At 41.6% G+C, this 23,219-nt stretch overlaps 1 protein-coding gene across 1 annotated transcript in view; it reads left to right on the top strand.

Moving 5' to 3' along the window:
* CACNA1A (calcium voltage-gated channel subunit alpha1 A) overlaps window positions 1–23,219 on the top strand; it is a 181,525-nt gene that overhangs the window by 107,728 nt on the left and 50,578 nt on the right. The window contains exons 30-35 of the mRNA XM_029284026.1: window positions 8,107–8,223; window positions 8,676–8,741; window positions 12,702–12,817; window positions 13,495–13,645; window positions 15,296–15,423; window positions 18,412–18,508. Of these exons, the coding sequence (XP_029139859.1) occupies window positions 8,107–8,223; window positions 8,676–8,741; window positions 12,702–12,817; window positions 13,495–13,645; window positions 15,296–15,423; window positions 18,412–18,508 (675 nt within the window). The remainder of the gene's footprint in view (window positions 1–8,106; window positions 8,224–8,675; window positions 8,742–12,701; window positions 12,818–13,494; window positions 13,646–15,295; window positions 15,424–18,411; window positions 18,509–23,219) is intronic.

The raw sequence follows: 23,219 nt of genomic DNA, 5'->3' as shown, positions 1-23,219 counted from the left end.
GCCGAGGCCGCCGAGGCCACCGCCGAGGCCGCCGAGGCCGCCGAGACCGCCGAAGGATGAAAAGACCGGGCAGGCCGACAAACGGCTGCCCGGTCGACTCCACGCTCTTACGTCCCCTCACGCTCCCGGGGAACTCACCGGGGAGGTCAACCTGGGGACTGGTCTCCAGACAGGTCTTCCGAATCTTCGGGGGTCTCCAAGGCCCCCCCTCTGCCCCATTTCGGCTCCACTACAGCGGAGCTACGAAACAGGCGTCCGCCATCTTTCAGGCAGCCATGTGTCCTAGCTCATTGGGTGGGCTAGGTTCTCTTGTAACGTCCATCGAGTTAAGAGGGGGCTTGGGTCCTATAGGTAACCTCACAGTCCTCATTCCCTTCTCCCACCAGATAAACGGCTTCCATTTGTCCAACCAGGCTAGTCCTAGGATCACAGCCTCAGTCATTTTCGGAGCCACCATGAAACGAATGAACTCCCAGTGCTCACCTATTTCTAAGCATAGGGGTTCAGTCAATTGTGTGACTAAAGTTCCTCCCATTAGGGAGCCATCGGCTTGCTCAAACCTCACGGGTTTGGAGAGCAGCCTTGCTCATATGCTCATTTTCAGGGCAAGTGACAAGCTAATAATGCACCGGGAGAATCTACCTGTGCCCCCGTTTTAGGGATTATGAGTTTGGCAGGTAGTGAGAAAGGTGGGAGGTGTCGACTCACCATTGGGTCGTTCTCTCCTTCATCATTGCTGTCATAGGAGGGTAGAGCAGTGGCAGGGCCGGCTTGGGTCTCGGCACCCTCCTGCATGGGGGACGTGACTTGGGCAATGGGTTCCTGCATGATCCAGTTGGATTTCTCTTTTGTCGGCTGCTGGGCTGGTTTCTTTCTCGCTGGTGGTCCTGGTCTATTCTGCTGCTGAGGGTAAGGGACTGGGCAACTCGCTGCTCAATGTCCCTGTTGTCCACATCTGAAACACTTAATCGGTGGGCCCACAGGTGGCCTGGGATTTTCAGTAGCTGCAGCAGTTAGAGGCTTTTGGGGGGTAGCTATCGTTTGGGTTGATTTGGCCTCAACTCGGCTTCTTGTGGGGGTGGCTTCTTATAGCAAGTGAGCTGAACATCTAGTCTTACTACTGCCTGGTACCATTCTTGCAGCTGATCAGGGACTGCTCAATAGATACAGGCCTGGGAGATGTGATCGTCTGGTCCCTCCTTGAACTGATGGACTAGGGATTTCTCGGACCACCTCTCTATTCGGCCGGCTATCTTGTGAAACTCTCGTACATATTCCATTGCAGGCCTGCCAGCTTGTTGTATTTTGTGGACTTGTTCCTCCGCTTTGAGGGCAATGGATGGGCCCTCGAACCTTGCTCTCAGTCCTAGGAGGAATAGATGGGGGTCCTCCAACTTGGGTGCTTGCTCATTATATAAATTATTCAGCCACTCGGATGCTCCCCCTTCCAAGCTGGATGCAACCATGTCTACCATAGCGGCTGGATTCAAATAGAAATAAGCACAGCGGTTCAAGTGAGAGCGCACTTCGTTGAGGAAAATGATCAGCTTCTCTGGGTCCCCATCGAAGGTTGCTCTAAGAGGTGGCGCCATCAGTGATTGCTGGCCTCCTCACTGTGGATGTTGCACCCCTGACAGTTGTTGCCCCCCCCATGGCAGCTGCCGCATCCCTAGTTGCTGCAAGCCTCCCAGCAGTTGTTGCACACCCAGGGGCTGTTGCCACCCCCATGGCTGTTGCTACATTGCCGGCAGATATGGCGTCCCCAGTTGCTGTACAACCCCAACTGGTACCCCCAGTTGCTGCAGGACTCCCAGTGGTTGATGCATGGGCGGGGGCTGCTGCCATCCCCACTGCTGCTGGCCTGCGGGGGTTGCGGTATCCCTAGTGGGTAGGCCCCCCTGTGGCCCCAGGGGTGGTTGTTGCTAGATCCCCATCAGTTGTGGGCCTCTCAGTGGTTGCTGCATGTTCGGAGGCAGTGCCCAGCTCCACTGCTGCTGCTGTATTCCCAGCGGTTGCTGACCCCCGGTGGCTGCATCACCCCCAGTTGTTGCAAGGCCCCCATCTGCTGCTGCACATCCAGGGGCTGCAACCACCCCCAGATTGGCTGCTGCACTGCCAGCGATTGCTGGCCTCCCTCCTGTGGAGGCTGCGACATCCCCCATTGCTGTATGGGTCCCAGGCTGGGTGGCCAGTAAGCACATCGATCTGGGGGTTTGGCTGTCCTGATGACGGCTCGGGCTCTTATCTCGTCAGCAGCAATCTGGGCTTTTGGAGGGGCCATGACTGGAGCTGTCTCTCCCCGCAGGGCTGGAGGCCATGGTGGGTGGTTTCGAGGATGGGAAGGCTGCCTGATGTGCACAGGTGGGACTCGGGGTTCCCCTTGGCAGGAGTTGGTGGCTGCCTCGCCAATTATTGTGATCGCTCACATATGGGGAATGGGAAGACTGCTCTCCACTTTTCATCTCTAGCTCCTCAAATCTTTCCACCAACCTCTCCACTGATTGGCTACGGGCTGTGGACAGGTACTTCCACTCACCCGAGTCTTCAGGGGTAGTCGATTTTGTGGCTCTCTATCGGTCTGGGGAACGCAACATGCGGGAATCCCCTCTTTGGAGCTCAACCTCGTCCGCCTTCGAAGCAGTTGATTGTGACAAGGCTGTCTCGAGGTGTCTGGAGTCTCTACTGGGTAAGGCCCATTCCAACAACCAGATCAGCTGTCCTTGCGGCTTGGGCTTTGCCCCCAACTGAGAGGCCTGAAAAAGTTCCTTCTCCATCGGCGCGCTGGCATGCGCTCCCCCCTCTGGGGTAACAGCCGCCGGCGGGGTGCTGGTTTCAGGCACTCTTTCTTTCTCCATGTTGAAATCTTCCCCGAATCTTGTCGGCCTATCCCTCAATTCTAGGGATAGCGACTGGGGCTCGGGACCCCAAGATAGTTAGATAAAAATTGTAGTTTTTGCCTAGATGTCATGGTTCCGACAGATGAAACTCTTCAAAAGAACTTCGAGGCATTGTTTACCTTAAAGAATCTTTTATTCGAAAAACAAAGTATCGGCACTACATAAAGCCAAAAACTGAATTCCCCTCCCCTGAGCACAAAGTAACAAAGCACAATTCCCTCCTCCAATTAACTGTCATAAATCACATTCCCCAATTAGCTTGAAGCGCCGGCTTTCTCCCCAGCTCTTTATCAACTCTGGGCGTAATAACTTGGATTCCCATGGCTGAGTTATTATTGTTATGACTAACTGGACTCTCATCCACATTCCCCCTCCCAGCATCAACTAACTCTAAAAGCAAAAGAGTAAAATGGCTGCATTTCCATCTGTTGTCAAAGCAAGAACATCCAATGTTAGCAGCGTTGACAGCATAATTATCTTATATTGAAAGCTAATGAAAAACTTAACATCGATTGTCTTCAGATTTTGATGACACTTTGACCTTTCTAGAAATTTAGCTGATTTTTACAAAGTAAAATTCAAACAAATTTCCTTTATTACAGCGCACACTACTCAGCCTAAAGTCACAATAGTGAATGTAACTATATTGGAAAATAATATTTATTTATTGTTCATTTCTGGTCAAAAGGGCTTTCAAAGCAGCATATTTTAAAGTATCAAAATTAAATATTAAAAAATACTGAGGTTAATAAATACTAATATTTTATATAATATAATTTTATATAATACCAAACAACAAATTAGAGCCCAATGATTTCCTAACAAAGGAAGTTCCAAAGCATGTTCACCTCTGTTAAGGTGTATCTTGTATTGCCACCAATTGAAATGACAATAGCATATTTAGAACTGATATTTTCACCAAATAGGCAGGCTCATATATTTTCTTGGTTTAAAGCTGGCCAAGGCATTTCTTCTGACTGAGCTGGAATATGGAATGCTATCCAAACCAATAGGTCAGGATGCATATTAATCACAGCTGGTTATTTTGTTACATGAACTTGAAAGTTCTGCAGGTATATTTCCTACATTAAAGGAAAATACCCTAGTAAATTAATTTGCTTACAATCTGATAGTTGCTCATGAAATCTCAGGTTAGGTGCCTGGGGGCCATGTTCCCAAACCCCTGATTTGTGATCAAAAACAGAGATTCTGAAGATAATAAAGAGCAATAAAAGGACAGTTTATACCAAAGTTCTGAATAACAATCTGGCTGCGATATTCTGTGCTGGACACAGTTTCCAAAATATTTTCAAAAGCAGCTCATAAAATACAAATTTTAATAAGCTGTATTAAACATTGAAACAAATATTCCAAACTGAATATTAGCAATATGTGTGGAAAGCATCAAAATCCTCTACTGCCGCTCAACCATGCAGGAGGAAAACTGGGTGTAAAAGCATTGACCCTCATTGTAACAATCCCTGGCTTAAAATTGGCAGATACTCCATGTGGAATGGTTAAATTAGAATCTATTGCATACTAGGGTACAGAACCGGTGGATATAAAAGTACATTTTCTTTCTATGCTCTTGGTAGCTTTAATATGGCATTTTCTCCCACCATTCCCATAGCTTAAAGGACACCTTGTCTTGCATTTTTCAAAGTCGGCCTAGATTCCAGTTGACAGTATAACTATCAAATATAGCTAGCTATCATCCACATACTGGTGACAAACCAACCCAAGTATCTGAGTCATGCCTAAGCCATTACATAAAGGCTATTGAGTAAAACATTATGATATAGACTACTGGCCATATGGTTAAAGAGAGAGTAGTTTATAGTACCATCATATAAAGTCTGTGTACTGGATGTCTGGAACTAAAGAGTATTGCCAAATCTTGTCCCAGTCAGCTAACTCAGAGGCGTACTGTGTTCTGTCTTTCTGATCTTTCGAAAGAACTCCCAGAAATGTTTCCCCTCTGGTTTGTACCATAGGTCATCCACAAGGACAATGATTTTTATTTATCCTAGCTGATCAAAACAGGTAAGACATTTTGGTAGAACTGTGGTGATTGGGTAATTCGAGCCACTTAACTATTAGCTCAGCTTAGGCTCCATTGGAAATGCTACAAAATTATTTTTGCAACATTTCCTTTGAAGCTTTGATAAATTATTACCTAATTCTAGCTCCTGAGAAGTGCCCAGGCAATTTGCTAAGGAGCTGGGATGGCTTCCCACTATCTTTTACCATCCAGTGGTTCTCAGAAGGGAGACTTTGCCATTGTCAGCGCAATGATCAATTGGGGGATATTTTTGTTGTCTTTATTTCCTTTCAAATTTGTGCAGCTGTATTATCATATAGGTCATTTTTGCTTTTCCAGACATCAAACAGCATTTCTTCCAGTTGGTGACAGGAAGATCCCTAATCTATATGTATTCCTTCTGTGTACATGTGCCTGTCTTTTAGAATTGCCTTTCACACTTAGGATGAAGTAGATAGTGACCAATTAAAAGCTTACACTATGATAAAAATATAAAAATTGCTTTTCCTTCTGAATAAGTATTTAGATAAATCAGATCTGGAGAGTGGGTTGTTCTTCCCTGGATAAGATAGGAATGTTAACAAGTCTGCCTTATGCCAAATGGAAATCTGTCCAAAACAAAGTCTAAGTACAAATTCCTTGTTTATTTGTTTATCAGATTTATTTGCTGCTCCAATCAAATCCTCTGGGTGGCTTTGAATATTGCTCTTAGATGATTTGTTAATTCTAATACTGAGAAAGATCGTAATAGTCACGAAACCCATGAACAAAGATGCCTTAATGCAGCATTTAGAAGCAAAATCATCAATTTGTGTCCTGCTGAAGTGAAGCAATTGGAGTGAAGCAGTTTATAAATCTAATACAAACCCCTACATACCTTGCAAGGCTTAGTAATTGCAATTTGAAATATTCTTGCTGCACTTAATGTATCGAAGTCCAAGAAATGCAAACTCCACAATTCCAGAATCAGATGAAGTGTTGTTTAAGCTTCAGAATCTATCTTAGGGGAGAAGATAGAATATGGGCTTCCAAGTAGATTTCACTAAAAGAGGCAGATATTCTGAGGAATTCAAGAAAGTTTGCTTAAGTGCCCAGCCAATTTATTTTAAACTAAAAATTGATTGAATTAATTTTCTAGTAAACACTCTTGTAATTTAATGGAAGTGTAACTAAAATTATTAAAAGTATTCCTTTAGTGAAAAAAATAATTTAAGATACAAATATTCAGATGTGGTTTATGATTTGGTTTGTCTGTGTTGTCTGCATGTCGGTTGCTTTCTAAAAGTATTTTTTTAAATTATAGCTCATGGCCCCACTCTTCTCATGTCTCCACCCAATAATGAGAAAGTCTTAAGTCATGAGTTCTGTTGTTTTAAATGTAGTATTTGCCCCTTAAGCTGACATTATCCTACCATAGCTTCAAGGTGTATAAAATCAGATTTTGGCAGTATTAACTTGGAGATTAGGAAAAATGTGTGTGTATGTGTGTGTGAGAGAGAGTGAAACTAGCAGTGGGAGTGTTAGAAGGAATGAGTGTGCCGTCCATTGTAATGTTCTTATTAAATAGTGACTATAGCTGTCATATAACCTGGAAACTCTTAAGGTTCATGAGCAGAGTGAACTTCACTTTTCCTCAATAAACATGCATGTCACTTACTCTGCCTGTCTCTCATTCCCTCTGCATAAAGGCCAATTTATGCTGGTCTGGCAGTTTTAATATTTCAGTGTGACTCCCTTTATATATTGTCATACAGCCACTATTCTTACATCTTGCATAACTGCAAAAATCCTTTACTCAATGAGTTGAAGATGGTAGAACTTATTGCTTCTTGAAAATCAAGGAGACACAATATGTAGCAAGTAGATTCTTGAGAAGTAGTAAAGCTTATCTACATAGAGATTTTCAGCTGAAATACTAGATGTCTTATAATGTCTACCGTGTAACTTGCATGACAACTCTTTTATCTTTGTTTGAAGTCGAGTCAGATATATATTGAACATCCACATCACTTCTTGGCATATGTAGTGTCTGAGTCTTTTTGTGTGTGTACAGTTTTATTGAAAGTTTGTTTGTGTAATAATGGGCTCTGAAGCACCTGTTATAAAGCTACATTTAGTCTTGTGATGTATATTTCACAGAAACACAGAGGTTCATACAACAATATCACATCCTGAAGCAACATCATAGAAGTCTTTTGATTTACTAGAATCAGCAGGGTTGTCAACCATGATCATAATCACTGAAACTACATTATATAATATTTCTTTGTATCTAATGCAGCAAAACTAGTTTCCATATAATTAATTTGTGAGCCATCAAGGGTCCATGGTGCATCAACTAAAGATGTGATTCAAATATACTTAACCATCTCTAGTGGATCTAAAGCATAGGTTCTTGAACTTAACCTTCATATTCTTTGAATATTTACAACTCTCAATGGCTCTGTGTCAAGTAAAACAGGTAAAAATGCATCCTGGTAAATCCAAAGCTGCATATTCTTTTTTCTACTTTGCCAGAAACAAAAAAAAACAAAAGACGTTTAGCTGCAGATTACTTGCTAGTACCTATTTCTTCATTGGCTAACAGATGCATTTTACATCCAGAGCATTATATATTTAATTGCAGTTCTCCAGTCATCCCTTTCTTTCTCTTTTTCTCTCTCTTTCTCAGGACACTTGTCTTGCTTTTATTTTTTTCCAGCTTTACATACACATGTAACTTGAAGCCACATAGTAAAATTCTACCTACTTGTATATATATATATATATAAATCAGAGTATTTGGTTGTGGATAATTTAACAAGATGCATACTTATATTGATGAGTTATCACTGATTTTCCAGTTAGATTATTTGGGGGTTGGAGGTGACCCTCTTTTCTATTCCTTCCCTTTATATTTCACTTCAGTCCACGCACCTTTAGTTGCTAAAAAAGAAATCTAGTAAAATAAGATTTAAAACAATAAAAATACCCAATCAGAACCAATCATAATGTTAACAACTAACTCATGGATTACTCTCTTCCTTTCTTTGCTATTTAATTACCCTTATTAATTTTACTAACCGGTGCAGTGTTGGTTTGAATTTGTTTTCTTAACCAGTTCCTGGATCTTTAGTTTCTGCACCCCATTCTGATCTTGCCTGTATATTTTTTCCTTCATCTCCCCAGAACAACTTCATCAACCTGAGTTTCCTTAGGCTGTTTCGAGCTGCCCGTCTCATTAAGCTGCTCCGACAGGGCTATACCATCCGCATCCTGCTCTGGACCTTTGTCCAGTCGTTTAAGGTAATGATCAAAGGTACTGAATTGCTAATTGAAAGTGTTTGGGACAGAGAGTAAAAATACAAAGATGTAAAAGCTAATGACTCAGGCCTGGCCTCTTTACCACTCTGCCTCTTTCATTTCTGTTCAATCTCTAGCTATTAACCGTAACTTTGAAACATCATCTTCATCATGATGCCAGTGGAATTATATCTCATGAATATTTTTCTAAGAATTTGTGTTTTTACATAAAAGCAGTCACAGCAAAACTTTTGTAGTCATAGCAGTATGCAACAGGAATTAGTAAAAAAAGAGTTATGCAGTTAATTATTATTGCATTGAACAAAAAACAACAGTGAGTCTTCGGGAACGACTAAAGTTTGTAAGAAGCAAAGTGCCGTATTCCCAGTGAAACTAGTGTGATTGTTTTAAAAAAATAAATTTAGAAAATATATGCTTTTATTTCATTCTATCAGGCCCTTCCATATGTGTGTTTGCTGATTGCAATGCTGTTTTTTATCTACGCCATTATAGGAATGCAGGTAAGCCACTAACTCATGCGGAGTATTGTTACGCTTGCTGTAGGAGCACTGTGATGACTTAGGGTTGGTAGCCCTATTGGTTTTATTTTAGGCCTTTTAAATTTGAGAGACCTCACCCAATGGGAGGCTGTGCTGCCTTGGGCAAGTGTGGAGAACCCTGAAGAATACAGAATATAGAATAACAGACTTGGAAGGGAACTTGGAGGTCTTCTAATCCAGGGCTTTTCAACCTTTTCATCCATTGTACCACTTTTAGGATAAGGCAATATCCGAGTACCACCAGTCGCCTAGCAAGGTGTCAAAAACTTGATGACCAAAAAAAAAGGAAAAAAATTATAAAGTACAGGTAGTCCTCGACTTACAACAATTCGCTTAGTGACTGTTCAAAGTTACAACGGCACTGAAAAAAGTGACTTATGACCATTTTTCACACTTATGACTGTTGCAGCATTCCCAGGGTCATGTGATTTACATTCGGATGCTTGGCAACTGATTCATACTTATGACGGTCACAATGTCCCAGGTTCATGTGATCACCTTTTGCAACTTTTTGACAAGCGAAGTCAATGGCCGGGGGGGCCTGGCGAGCTCATCACTCAGGTTGTGGGATGCCTGGGGGGGGTGCCGGCGGGGATGTGGGGGGGATCCGTGGGTCTCTGGTGGACGGGGTGGGATTGGCACGGGCGCCTTCCTTCCCTCCCTCTCTCCCTCCCATTGTCCCTTCCTTCCTTCCTTCCTTCATTCCTTCCTTCCTTCCTTCATTCCCTCCCTCACGTCCCTTCCTTTCTTCTTTCCTTCCTTTCTTCCTTCCTCCCCTTCCTCTTTGTCCCTTCCTCCTTCCCTCCCTCCCTTCCATTGTCCCTCCCTCCCTCTCATTGTCCTTCCTTCCTTCCCTCTTTGTCCTTCCTTCCTTCCCTCCCTCCCTTCCATTGTCCCTTCCTTCCTTCCCTCCCTCTCATTGTCCCTTCCTTAATTCCTTCCCTCTTTGTCCCTTCCTTCCCTCCCTCCCTCCATGCCCAGGAAGGGACAAGAAGAGGGGGACAGGCTGCCAGTGCAGCTGGTGGCTGTGCTGCCGGTGGCCATGGCTTGAAAGGCAACTGTAAATTGCTGGACAAGAGCTGCACAATGTTAAGTGCAGAATGGCGGGAAGATATTTGTAATGAGGGTGGGAGAAAAACAGGCATCCCCTGAAGGAGACCAGCAAATGGCCCTTGCCCTTTTCTTACACCTGTGGACTCCTGGGGAAGGAGACACTGCGAGCAGCATGAGAGTCCATGTTACCTGTGCTATGCCGCCCAGACCCCAGCCTGGTATCAGCAGGTAGCAGCGCATTCTCCTCACTGCGCGGAGCCACCCGGCAAGGTGAACTGGCAACATGCGGAACCTGCCTGTGCATGCGCAGAGGCTGAGGCACATGTGCTCTCCTCTGCCTCAGCCTCTGCGCGCCATGGCCACCAGCAGCACAGCCACCAGCCACACTGGCAGCCTGTCCCCCTCCCCTTGTCCCTTCCTGGGCACAGAGGGAAGAGGGAATGAAGGGACAAAGAGGGAAGGAAGGAAGGAAGGAAGGAAGGAAGGAAGGAAGGAAGGAAGGAAGGAAGGAAGGAAGGAAGGAAGGAAGGGACAATGAGAGGGAGGGAGGGAGAGAGGGAGGGGAGGAAGGAAGGAAGGATTCTCATGCCATGACCCTTCCCCAGCTGCATTTCTTACCTGTTTGTCGCTGCCACCCATGTGCACACCCGGCCTATTTTTTGGCCTCTCCTCTTTCGCCCCTCCTCCTCCTCCTTCTTTTACCTTTGGTGCAGCTCCAGCTGACTCTTCCTCCTCCTCCCAAGGCTGCATCTTTTTTTTTCTCTCCCTCTCCTGCCCAAACTGTCTCCTTTTATAGCCTCTCCTGTCTCCGCCCCCTCCTCCTCCTTTCTCTTCCGGGTGTGCTGGAAGTGCTGATCCTGGGGCCTTTGCCTCGCCCCAGCAGCCCTGCAGCTCCCAAGGAGTCTCTCAAGGCAAGTTCTGCATTGTGCCACTGGCTCATTCCCTCCCCCGCTACCCTGGGCTGGGCTGGGTAGGGACCTGACATGTGCCAATGTACCATAGGTGGTATGCGTACCACCGGTGGAAAAGCCCTGTTCTAATCCAATCCCCTGCTCAAGCAGGAGATCCTATATTATTTCGGACAAATGGCTGTCCAATCTCTTCTTAAAAACCTCCAGTGATGGAGCATCCACAACTTCTAGAGGCAAGCCATTCCACTGTTTAATTATTCCCACTGTCAGGAAATTTCTCCTTAATTATATGTTGAATCTCTCCTCAATAACTCTCCATTACTTCTTGTCTGCCCTCATCTGCTTTACAAAATAGTTGACCCCTATTTCTCTGTAACAGCCCCTCAAATACCAGATCTTGAGCACTTCTGAAGTGTTGGCTATTCCCCCCAACTTGATGTTGTCTGCAAATTTCATGAGTTCCCATTATTTATGAATATATTGAAGAGTACTGGGCCTAAGACAGAACCATGGGGTATCCCACGGTATGCTTCCCTCCATCTAGATGTGGTTCCATTGACGACTACATGTATAAATCCATATGGTGGTGATGCTGTCTATCCCACATTCTTCTATCTTACCAAGAAGTAGGTAGTGCTCTACTTTGTCAAATAACTTACTAAAGAAAGTATACTATGTGAAAATATACTATGTCCAAGCATTTTGCTGGTCCACTAATTTAGTCACTTTGTGAAAGAATGCAATAAGGTTTGTCTGGCATGATCTGTTTTTGAGAAACCCATAGATCTGTTTTTGACAAACCCATAATTTTGTGATATTATTAATCAATGACATTATTGCTACAACCATCTCCTTTGCAACCTGTTAGTGCTTGCTCCATATATTCTAGTACAGTCTGAAGTTGCTTAGTGTAGTATCTTTCCCATTTTAAAGCAATGTTTAAGTAGTGGTATAAAATAGCCTGATTACACATTTAGCCTAAAAAATTTAGCCTAATATGTTTTCAGGTTTTCCTTGGACTATCCTTTTGCCACAGCTCCTGACTTAGAACTAGTTCCAACCCTTTTCTATTAGGGAGGAAGGATAGGAAGGACTGAAAGAGAACCTCTGTCGTAATCATCTGCAAGAGTTTCCTACATAGGGAACATTCAAAGAATAAGGTTGCCCTCATTCTTTATCCTTGAGAAATAGTTCTGTTTTTATCCTTTGACTCAGTGAACGCGTCCTAAGAAACCTCTGGAGTTCAGACAGGTAGAGATATTCCTCCACTATTGCTTTTAGTCAATGGTAAAAGAAGCCATTCTGGCTCTATTGCAGCTGACACAGACCCTTAAAGTGTTTCCCTTGGAACAATTACTTGGTTGCTGAATTGCCATAGCACAGTGGTTCTCAACCTGTGGGTCGGGACCCCATTTGGGGGTCGATCGACCATTTCATGGGGGTCGCCAAGCAAGGCTGTCCACCATTTTTTTTGTCCACCATTTTTTTTGTCCACCATTTTTCCCCCTTTTCCGGCAAGTGCCTTACCTCCCTTGGGCTGGGCCAGCTGGTGGTCAGTCTGCTCCATCTCTGCCGCTTGCCAGCTATGCCTCGGCCGGCGCAGGGGGCGGAACCACGCATGCGTGGCGCTCCCGGGCAGGGAAAGTCCTCGACTTACGACCGGTTGGGTAGTCCTCGACTTACGACCGGTTTAGTCCTCGACTTACGACCGGTTTAGTCCTCAACTTACAACTGGTTGGGGTCGCAGCATTAAAAAGATTGAGAACCACTGCCATAGCAGCTCATTCCAAATTCTTGCTGAAGGAGCACGCCAAGCTTTTATCAGGAGTGCTTGTGTTATTTTTCCATAAGACAATGGTGCCTACTTTTCCCAAAATGTTCGGGGGTTGGTTTTTTTTCCTCAGTTGCATTTGAGAATTGCAAGTTTTTAAATCTGTGTATATCTTTGTTTCTTCAGGTTTTTGGCAATATTAGCATTAAACATGATGAGGATACGCCTGAGGATGACTTGCCTGCCATCACTGAGCACAATAATTTTCGCACTTTCTTTCAAGCTTTGATGCTTCTTTTTAGGTGAGGCTCAGCCATTATACTTCACTAGGGAAACCGTGTTAAAGTGCTGTGATACCAAGAGCCCTTATGCCAGAGGTAGGCAACCTTGGCTCTTTTATGACCCGTGGACTTCAACTCCCAGAATTCCTGAGCCAGCATGGCTCAGCTTGGAAACCTCTCGCTTTCCCCTCAGCATGGCTGGCTCAGGAATTCTGGGAGTTGAAGTCCACGAGTCATAAAAGAGCCAAGGTTGCCTACCCCTGCCTTATGCTTACCAAGCCTTCATCTAATGCAAAAATTAGTTTCTTCTACTAGAGAAAGCTGTAGCCATTTCTTCAATTAAATTAGTTGTGCACTGTATTGGTAGCTCAATAGACAATGTAATGGAAATTATTTCTTAGTTCTACAAAAAAGTGTCTGACTCAGTTCTGTATAAGAAAAAAAATATTTTATTACCACGATTCATACATCATAGTCAATAAGTTATTTTTCTAATTAACATAGTTTATATTATATAAATCTAACATAGTTTATATTTATATTTATATTCTAGCAATGATTTAATATTGTCTGAGCCCACAAGTTTCTGACTTCTGATTACTGGCATCACACTTGTCCTCAGATGGTGATATGACTGCTCCCTCTATGCTGAGTTTCCAATGCTCACTATCTGTTCTTATTTGATCTCCCTTTCCCAGAAGTGCCACAGGTGAGGCTTGGCATGAGATCATGCTCTCTTGTCTAAGTGGAAAACTCTGTGATGAAAAAGCCGATCTCAAAGGATATCAGTGTGGCAATGAGTTTGCATACTTCTATTTTGTTTCCTTCATTTTCCTGTGTTCTTTCCTGGTGAGTAAAGGATACACAGAATACTAAATGGGTGGATGGAGCATGTATTTGGGGTATATGAGACCATGAATATTGCTAGTTAAAATGTCAGTAGACTATCCTAAGATAGCATTTCAATATGATTTAACACAGTTTGTAGGCCTGCCAGTCTTTATCCGACAATATGTTTCATAATAGTTTTTAAAAATCACATGTTTCAAATTATCAATATACAATTAAAAGACATAAGGGAGGGAAGGGTAAATCTTCTATATATTGGTTACTGCAAAGCAAACATATGTTCGCAAACACATTTTAAATATTATAGATGGCAAGGAATACATTCCAAATAGTATTGTAAAAATTCAGTTTATCAAGGAACATATTCTCCCCAGTATTCAAATTACATTATCTCAAAGAAAGTAGAATGTTTTCTCTATTGCAAACATGAGAAGTGAAAAAACTGCATTTTCTCTGTGATAAAATATGGAAAACCAGTGTAGAAAACTAGCACGACATATTTTTATTGAGTAGAGGCTTTCCATTCCTAATGTTCAGCAGAATGAAGGTGGTGTCAATTCAACAACAGCATTCAACTTTTTAAGAAATGCTGAGGGAAAATAAGTACCAGAAGACTAAAAGTGTTTAAGATAATGGTCACATTTTCATTTTTTTCATTTCTCATGTCTATCATTTAATCACGTCCTCTGTTTTCTGAACGGAAAGAGCAACTAATGGGTTATATTATGTGCCTGAATAGGAGGTGTTATTTTTAGTGACACTTTCCCAGCCGCCATTACCTTCACTGGTTAAGGATTAATAATAGTCCAATAACCTGGAAGGCATCAAATTGTACAACACTGGCCACATTAATAATCTTTTGAACTGCCTACTTGCATCTGAAGCAATAACTCTGTTTCTAAAACATTTACATAATTGAGACAAGCATCCAGATAATTTTTACACCCCAGGCAACTGCCTAGTTTCTCTTTATGGTTGTTAAGCCCAATTTAGAAGATGTCCTTGGTATTAGTTGCTTCTGTTTCCTTATTTTATTCCAGGAACAAATAGGCGAGGCTTTGTGAACATCTGGAGCAATATAATCTAACCCAATATCTTTGTACAAATTAAGAACTTATTTTTGGTGATATATTTCAGTGGGCAGTGATTCTGTACCAGATTCCAGATTGTGCTCTCTTCCATTCTATTTGCTCTACTTATGATTGCCTAAAATTCTGCCAGCCATCCATATTCACCAAACTCAGTCCTTATTGAATTGTTTTTCTTGCGTTTATGTATGCATTTATGTAAGTCCAGGGCTTTTTTTGTCATAGAATGCCTAGAACGGAGTTCCGGCACCTTTTTTGGATGGAACCTTGTAGGGTAGGCCAGGCGGGTTGTATGACATGTGTGAATTCCGGCACTTTTTTTGTTTACAAAAAAAACACTGTGTAAGTCTGTTTATATCCATCTATCTAAAAATGTATATCCTTGTGTGTAAGAAAGAGTGTAAAACTTATTGTTTAGTACTATGTTGTCCCTTCTCATTAGCTGCTTGAGCAGGATTTTAGGTTCTTGCCAGGCCTCAGTGTGAAGCAAGAAATAAAGCCATCTTTTTTTCTGGAATTTCTGGTTATTTTATATTTCTTCACTATAATTTTGATGTTGCAGATGTTGAACCTTTTCGTGGCTGTTATCATGGATAATTTTGAATATCTGACCCGTGACTCCTCTATTTTGGGGCCCCACCACCTGGATGAGTATGTTCGTGTGTGGGCTGAGTATGACCCTGCTGCCTGGTAAGGACACATCTATCTTACCACTTCCAGTGTGAAACCCAGACCCAATGTCCATCTGAAGCAAGTGTTTAAGGAAGTGGGTTTGATTGATTCATGATTCGGGATAAACTTCTTAATAAGGAGAACCAAAGCAGGGGGAGGGAGACGTTCAATATGAACAGAGAGGCAGGAAGCCAATATCTCTCTGTTATGATTTCAATTCCAGTAGAAAAGTGAGAGTTACAATTAGAAATAGTAAAGAAATGAAAGTCAGTCCAGTTAAGATTATTTTATTACCTTTATGCAGAAGAGGCTTTTGGCTGAGGCAGACCAACTAGAGCAAGGAGGTGAATAGAAGACTAGAATTTTGTTCACAAGGAAGGATAGGATTTTATCTTGGCTTGTTTTAGCAGCGTTGAACTATGGTAGGTCTTGATAAATACAGCATTAACTACTGTGTTGTGAGAGAAAGATATTAACTGAGACAGAAGTGGAGCTACTGCCTCTGTTTGCATGCGCTCCGTTGTGAGTCACGCATTCTAGCAGAGCTCCAATCACCATGAGCTATAGCCCTGCCCTTCTGCCATTCCCATTTCCATTCCTGTTGGCTAATTTCTCTGGGTCTTACTATAAATAACTGACTGAAAGAAACAGATGTGGGAGTTAATCACTGTTTAACGTTTCCTTTTTTAATTTTAGGTTTTTGCAGCTGGATTCTGTCAAGTCCACACACACACCTTCACTTTAACCCATAATGTTCAAATGAACATGATATATGCCCCTTTGTGGCCAGGGACATACCCATGCCCTTCCTTTAATCCTTTATAGTCTTTCCATAGGACAACTGGGCAAGCATGCTAGCAACATTTGAGCCAAAGAATTAGTCTGAATTAAAAGTCCCTGTTGGTGGCTATGTTTAATTTTCTGCCCACTTCATAATATGTAAACCAAACAAAATTGTTGAGCTACTAGTTTTGCATCTTGCTGAAAACTCACAGATCCTACATACTGTTGATCAGTCAAGGAAGGATGCCTAGTAGCTCTGTTAGCAATAGATGACACGCTCTTGTTATTTCAATCTATAAAAGTGACTTTGTGTGTATGTGTACGTATGTCTATCTGACAGGGCCTGGCCTTCCCTTCTATTGTGCAATTGTTCCTGTAAATTTGTCTATGGTTTGCTGGAGAGGAACTAGCCAGAAGGGTGCTATAAGTAGGCATGTTTAGCATTGTAATAATTGTAATAGTTGGTACCTAGCAGAAGATCCACCTAGCATTATCTAGATATTATTTATTATCTGAAAATCTAGTTCTCCCCATTTGAGTACAAGTCACCCTATATTTATTAATGAAACCAATGAAAAGAAATAAAATATTGAAATAAAAGCCCTGGGCGATAGTGATTGATTTTAACATATTCATTTTGAATTCTGAAAAGACAATTGTGTCCCATGAAAGATACGTGAACTGGTACCCAAGAATCAGACAAATCTGATAAGTTCTGATTTGATATAAATTTCATTTACATTACCCCTTATTGTCTAAGATTTCTATTACTTCTCAGCTGCTTACTATACGAATGTAAACCAAAGAGGGCCAACATGTCACCCTCCAGCTGTTCTTGAAGTCCAGATTCCATAAGCCCTAGCTTGCATGGCCATAGTAAAGGATTATGGAAGCTACTGGCAAACATCTGGAGGGCCACAGATTGCCCATTCCTATTGTAATTTATATATTGGCTCCCTTCCCTTCTCACAAAGTTGATGGGAAGCATCAGTAAAAACTGATGTGCATGGCTCTAAGAAGCCCCTTTCTTCCTACTGCAGCCAATGGGAAAGTTCAGCTCCTTCGTATAAACAGAGGGAAATGGTATTACTTGACTGAAGGTCTCTAGTCATTAGTTCTGCTATGTGGTGTGTTTACATAACAGTGTGTGTTTATTTTGCCCTGTAGCGTCTGCACTAACCCCCGTGTATTCTTCTTGCAGTGGCCGAATTCATTATAAGGATATGTACAGTTTATTACGTGTAATATCTCCCCCCCTGGGCTTAGGCAAGAAATGCCCTCATAGGGTTGCTTGCAAGGTTTGACTTACACTAAAACCTGCTAGCATTAATGGAATGAATGTTGCTTATGGTTTTTTTTTTAATATATATATATCTTATATATATATGTGTGTGCATATATATATATATATCCGTACACATACCTTTCTATATATTGCACTTTCAAAAGTAATTTAGTAATGTAATTAGCCAACAGAATGCGTGAAATGATGCTGCCACCCAGACCAGTAACGCATGGAGCATATCGATTACCTTGAACCATCTCTGCTTGCTGTTAGCTGGAGCTAGGCCTGGAAGGTTTTACGAGTCTCTCTGTGCCCACCACTGCCACTTTCTGCATACTAATACTTCATCTGGAGAGACAGAGACTCCATCAACACTCTACCATTTCTCCCTTCCCCCTCTCTCCCCAATTCTTTCCAGCCTTTTTTCCCCCAAAACCTTTTCTTCCTGTAGTCTTCCTTTCTCCTATATTGGCAAAGAGGGGCTTTCTTATCTCTCTCTCTCTCTTTCTCTCTCTCTCTCTCTATTTCTCTTTCTCCTTCTGTCTTTTTAAGAAGACCTGACTCTGTGCTTTTTGATCTACTAAGAATATAAGGATTGTGATCTGCATTAACCTCATAGTGAGCAAAGCAGATGATGACACATGCTTAAGTGAAATCCGAAGTTTTGTGACAACTTTGAACGTGTAGTCCAATATATGTTGGACCACAGTTTGATTAGAAACAACCTTTCTACTAAATACCATCCATGAAGATCAAGCATATTTATACTCCTTGCTGACTAGCAGCACAGTAATCTTTTCATTTTTATCTTTTTTTTCTAATTGATCTTTAATATTTTTTTTTTGTAATTCTTTCTCTCTATTTTTCCGTGTATTTTTCTTTTTTAAAAAAAAAATATTATTGGTTATTATTGGCTATTTTTTATTTTTTGCTCCCAGGGGCCGGATGACTTTCATGGACATGTATGAGATGCTGAGACATATGTCTCCACCCCTGGGGTTAGGGAAGAAATGCCCTGCCCGTGTTGCTTATAAGGTAGAATATATATGTGTGTGTGTATGTGTGTGTGTATTATTTTTCTAAAAAAGAAACAATAAATATTTCAAGTCAGCTTCATTTTTAATTATTTTGATTGAGCAGAAACAATTAAGCCTATAATTTTCTTCCCCTTCCTCACTCCAGTTTCTTGAACAATGACAGTGTGTCCATTCAGTTCTGTTAGTGTTTCATGTTTCAGAGACTCCATTATGGCCAGTAGATAGCAGGCAGGTAAAAAACAAATCTGAGGTGCATGCTCCTACTCAAATAATTCATTAAAGTGCCACCTAGCAGAAGAAACATTGTTTATTGTTCCCTTAGAACTCTCCAAACAACCTAAAATGTTGAGATTGCTTTCAGACTGCCTAAATCAATATAGATTCCTTCACTCTAACCCTAGTCCCTAATAAATTAAGAATAACAAAGGAGAGGTAGCAAAAATACAAACCCATTGAAAAAAGTTACAGGATTTTAGAATGCGAAACAAACAAGAACATCAATTTGATATTAAAATCTAGTCACCTACACTGCAGTGGCAAGCTACACAACAAATACAATATGTGAGAATACCTTTGATGTTCAAATAAGAAAATTTGAAGGTAAATATTATCTTCATCCGGTGACATATCTTCATAGACCATATCCACATGGAAACCAACCATTGGTAGCCTGTAAATAAAACTTTACACTAATCTATGTCAGGTTTCCCCCAAATAAAATCATGCTTCTGTAGTTCCCATTTTCTCTGAATGCAGAACATATATGCAACAATATTTAGATTTTATGTCTGTCGAAATAAATGTCACAGCACTAGTTACAACCTATCTCCAGTACAGTACATTAATTATATGATGGCAGAGAGGGCCAGATTAGTAAGACAAAAGCAAAATTAGGTGCTTGGTATGCTATGCTCTAGTACAGTGGTCCCCAACCTTTTGGGCACCAGGGACCGGTTCCGTGGAGAGAGGTTTTTCCGCGGACCAGAGGGGGCATGGTTTTTCATGCTGCCTGCATCCCATGGATGGGGCTACGCTTGTTTATGCAGCCCAGTTTCTGGCATGCCGCAGCCCAGTGCCAAACTGGAGGTTGGGGACCCCTGCTCTAGTGTAGAGTGATAATATATTTCTCTTACAGTAAGACTGCAAGACTTGAATTGGATCCAAAAGCTGAGTCTGGATTTATTTTCTTAAAGTGCAGAGAAAATTCAGGAAAGTCCTCTGGACAAATTCTGATGCAGAACTGAAACTAGTTTGGATCAATATCAGAATAGATTTGTTTCCCAACCCGCCCCCTCCATCCCCACCCACACCCACACATTAGAAGTTAATAAGTATTGGTGCATATTCCAGCTAAGAGTAAAAAATTCAACTGCCTCTTCAAGGCACCTAGCCTAGCCCAATAGTTTGAGATATACATCATGATTTTTCATGATTTTTAATCCTCACTATGTTTGAAAACAGCAAGAAAATGCAAATAAAGCAGCAAGAAGGTCATTCTTCTTATTGAATGTTTCCTCTCAGCTGATAAAAGTAAATATTTTATTGTTTATTTCCTCATGGCTGGTGGCAATGTGAAATTCCACAGTCCTTGAACTAGCAAAAAAGTATGCAAGCATTAAATTCCTGCCTTAACTGCCAAGCCTTATTCTGCTTCATAGATTAGTGTAAAAATTTTGTCTAGTGGCTCTTTCCTTATTGTAGGAATGATGTGAGACCAATTTAAGTAAAATGACTTGCTGGCTGGAAAAACAACCATCCCTAATAAACTAGGGGAGGGGAGAGGGGAAGAATTATGATAGTTGGCTAACCATTGTTTTAGCCTTTTTGCTGTGGCTTTATTACTTTAGTGCACTGCCTGGTCAACCCTCTGTCTGAGATCAGCAGTTTATTGAAGATGGAGCATGGACAGACTGTCCCAAGTTGTCCCAACCCTCCCTTAGCCTAAAGTGAAAATCTGGAACAAATAGGAGCAGAAAAAAGCTTGTCAGGAAACAACTAACAGATCAGGTGCTGGAGAGGCTATTTTTAAATTAAACAAATTTACTGCTAGACATGAGTCCAGTGAAAGATTCATGAATATGGCAATGGGTTTAGTGCTCTTTGCACTTAAAAATAGCTGAGATAACAGCTGACAGTGGGGAGTAGGCGAATATACGTGTCCCAATTTGGGTCGGTCACCAGGACCAGAGGTTTTGTCTTCTGAGATTTTGGACTCTTGGTGGAGCCCATCCTCAGGGAACTTCTCTCTAGCAGAGTGTGTCCTCAGTGTAGTGGGAGAGCTTTCCATTTCATTTTGCAACTACCACTTTTGTCTGTCAGCTGTTTTAACCTGGAGTTTAGCACACCTCTGAAAGAGGGCTAAACTGTCATTTCAATGTAAAACGAAAACGAGGTGACATGTTTTATGTAGACATTGTAGCTCCTTTCACCTGTTTTTCAGGCTAATTAATAGAAATGGATGGTCAGTTCTTTACCTTCTAGAGTTGCAATTACAGGAGAAACAGAGGGAGAAGCCAGTTCTTTACCTGACTGGTCTCTGACAAAGCTGATCCATCTAACTGATGATTTGTCAAGTGACAAGATTCTCCTGTAAACAAATATCTGATAAATAAATATTAATACATTTCATATTAATAGCTTTCAAGTGTGATAGGAAGGTTGTGCTCTGAAGTGGCAGAGAAAAATTATATTTCTCAAGTTTGACTTAGCCTTCCATCCTTCTGAAGTTGGTAAAATGAGGACCCAGATTGTTGGGGGCAATATGCTGACTCTGCAAACCTCTTAGAGAGAACTGTAAAGCACTATGAAGCAGTGTATAAGTCTAAGGGCTATTGCTAGTGCTATTTCTTCTATTTCTCAGTGCAGTACCTCTCACTGCTACTCAGTTTCTATTTTCCCTGATGCAGATCTCCAAGCAAGGAAACAACCAAAAACATAGTGGATATGTTTTTGAATGAACATATTCAAAAATGAACCAGTTTGAATGAACCAGGTTTTCCTGCTGCCTGTAGCAGAATGACCCAGAAGGGAGAATTATCCTCAGCAGCCTAAAGTGATCCTGGGCAGACTGCAATCACATTATCAATAAAGTATGCTAGTTCATGGCCCAAGCTGTGCAGTAGCCTAGAGGTGAAGATACCTGCCTCCCACTTGGAAGGTTGAGAGGTAAATCCTAGGCAGCAACAGATGTTTCTCTATCAGGGTGCAAAGATAAGATATCAGCTGTGAACCCTGCATAGATGTCAGGAAAGTCATCCAGCCAGTAAACGCTCAGCTCTGACTCCACCCCAAAGCAAGGGATTACAGGGTTATATATATATATATAAAAAGCTAGTTCATGGCCCCAGCAAAAATTATGGTGTCAAGAGAAAAGGGAAAATTCTATTTTAAAACCAGAGCAGCTCAAAATAAATACAATCTGTCACCATTGCAGGATATGATTAGATAAAAGTAGTGCCATCAGCCCATGCCATATCAAAAACAGGGCATGTGTATGGCATAATTCCAGTCAGGATCAATCTCCCACACTTGCTATTTGCATTAGAAGAAAAGTTGCTATTATGCCTCTCCCCAGCAATACATGCATAAATATACACCTGAGTTAAAAATAGGAATAATACTGTCCAGTTTGACCCTGGCATGTTTAATAAATGCTTATTCTGAACATTGAACTATATCTTTAATCAATATGCAGTTAGAATCCAAGCCAGTTTTGTGTGTTTTTATCGTCAAGTTCCTTACTCTAAAAACACGTGAGTAAGTTTTCTCTACTTTAAATCTACACCACACTGTAGAACAATAGGACAGGCAAAAATCACTTCAAGCATCCAGGTGGTACCTGATGGCTATGCAATTGAAGAGATTAACAATAATGCAAGAAAAAACACTATGGAAAAAGGGGGAATAAAGTTGTGAAAAACTATGCACAACAATCTTCCTTCAAACCCTCACTTAGAGCAACCTCTCCTAACTTGGCAGTCTCCAGATGTTTGGACAATCTGCAAAATTCCCCAACTAGCATCACCATTGCTTAGAATCCTGAAAATTGAAGTCCACACATCTGGAGAACCTCCCATGCACTCTTGTTGTTAGTTCATCCATCTGTAATTGAGGCTTAACAAGGAAATTGGCACCATGTCAGATGAATTTCAGATATTAATTTGCTTGACTGAGAAATTTTCTGTCTACAAGAACATAACCTTATGACAAGGAGTTCACTATTAACAAGAAGCAATTACTCCTTTTTCTGCCCCCTTTTCTCTGCTTTCATGCCTCTTCCTCTGTCAATACAGTTCTGTCAGAATTTTTTTCCCCTTCTGTTCCTCAATATTTCCATAGCCTAACCCTAATCCTCTGCACAAATCAGTAACTGATCCAAAGTGTGTCTTTTTCTCTCCCAATTCCCAACTCAGCAACCAGAGTTCTTGTGACATTTTCCATGTGTGTGAGTGAGACAGAGAGAAAGATCTTTCCTTCACTTCATCCATTGGATTTCTGTTACTGATTCATGGTCTAGCTATTGAAATGTTCACTCTCACTTGAATGGGAAGGGCTTTTCTGTCTTTGTTAGCCAGAGACACAATTAGTTGATCGAGGTGCAGTGCAGTCTGAGACTATGAAAATTATGTAACTAATATGTATGATGGAATTACATAGAAGAAGGCAAACACATGGATTCAAGCAAGAACACTAAGGAAATAATGAAATGC

The sequence above is a fragment of the Protobothrops mucrosquamatus genome, unplaced genomic scaffold (genome assembly GCF_001527695.2).
Source record: "Protobothrops mucrosquamatus isolate PMUCROS unplaced genomic scaffold, P.Mucros_1.0 scaffold336, whole genome shotgun sequence".
Taxonomy (NCBI): Eukaryota; Metazoa; Chordata; class Lepidosauria; order Squamata; family Viperidae; genus Protobothrops; species Protobothrops mucrosquamatus.
Note: the sequence above shows the minus strand (reverse complement) of the source record. Positions and strands in the feature narration are given on the sequence as shown.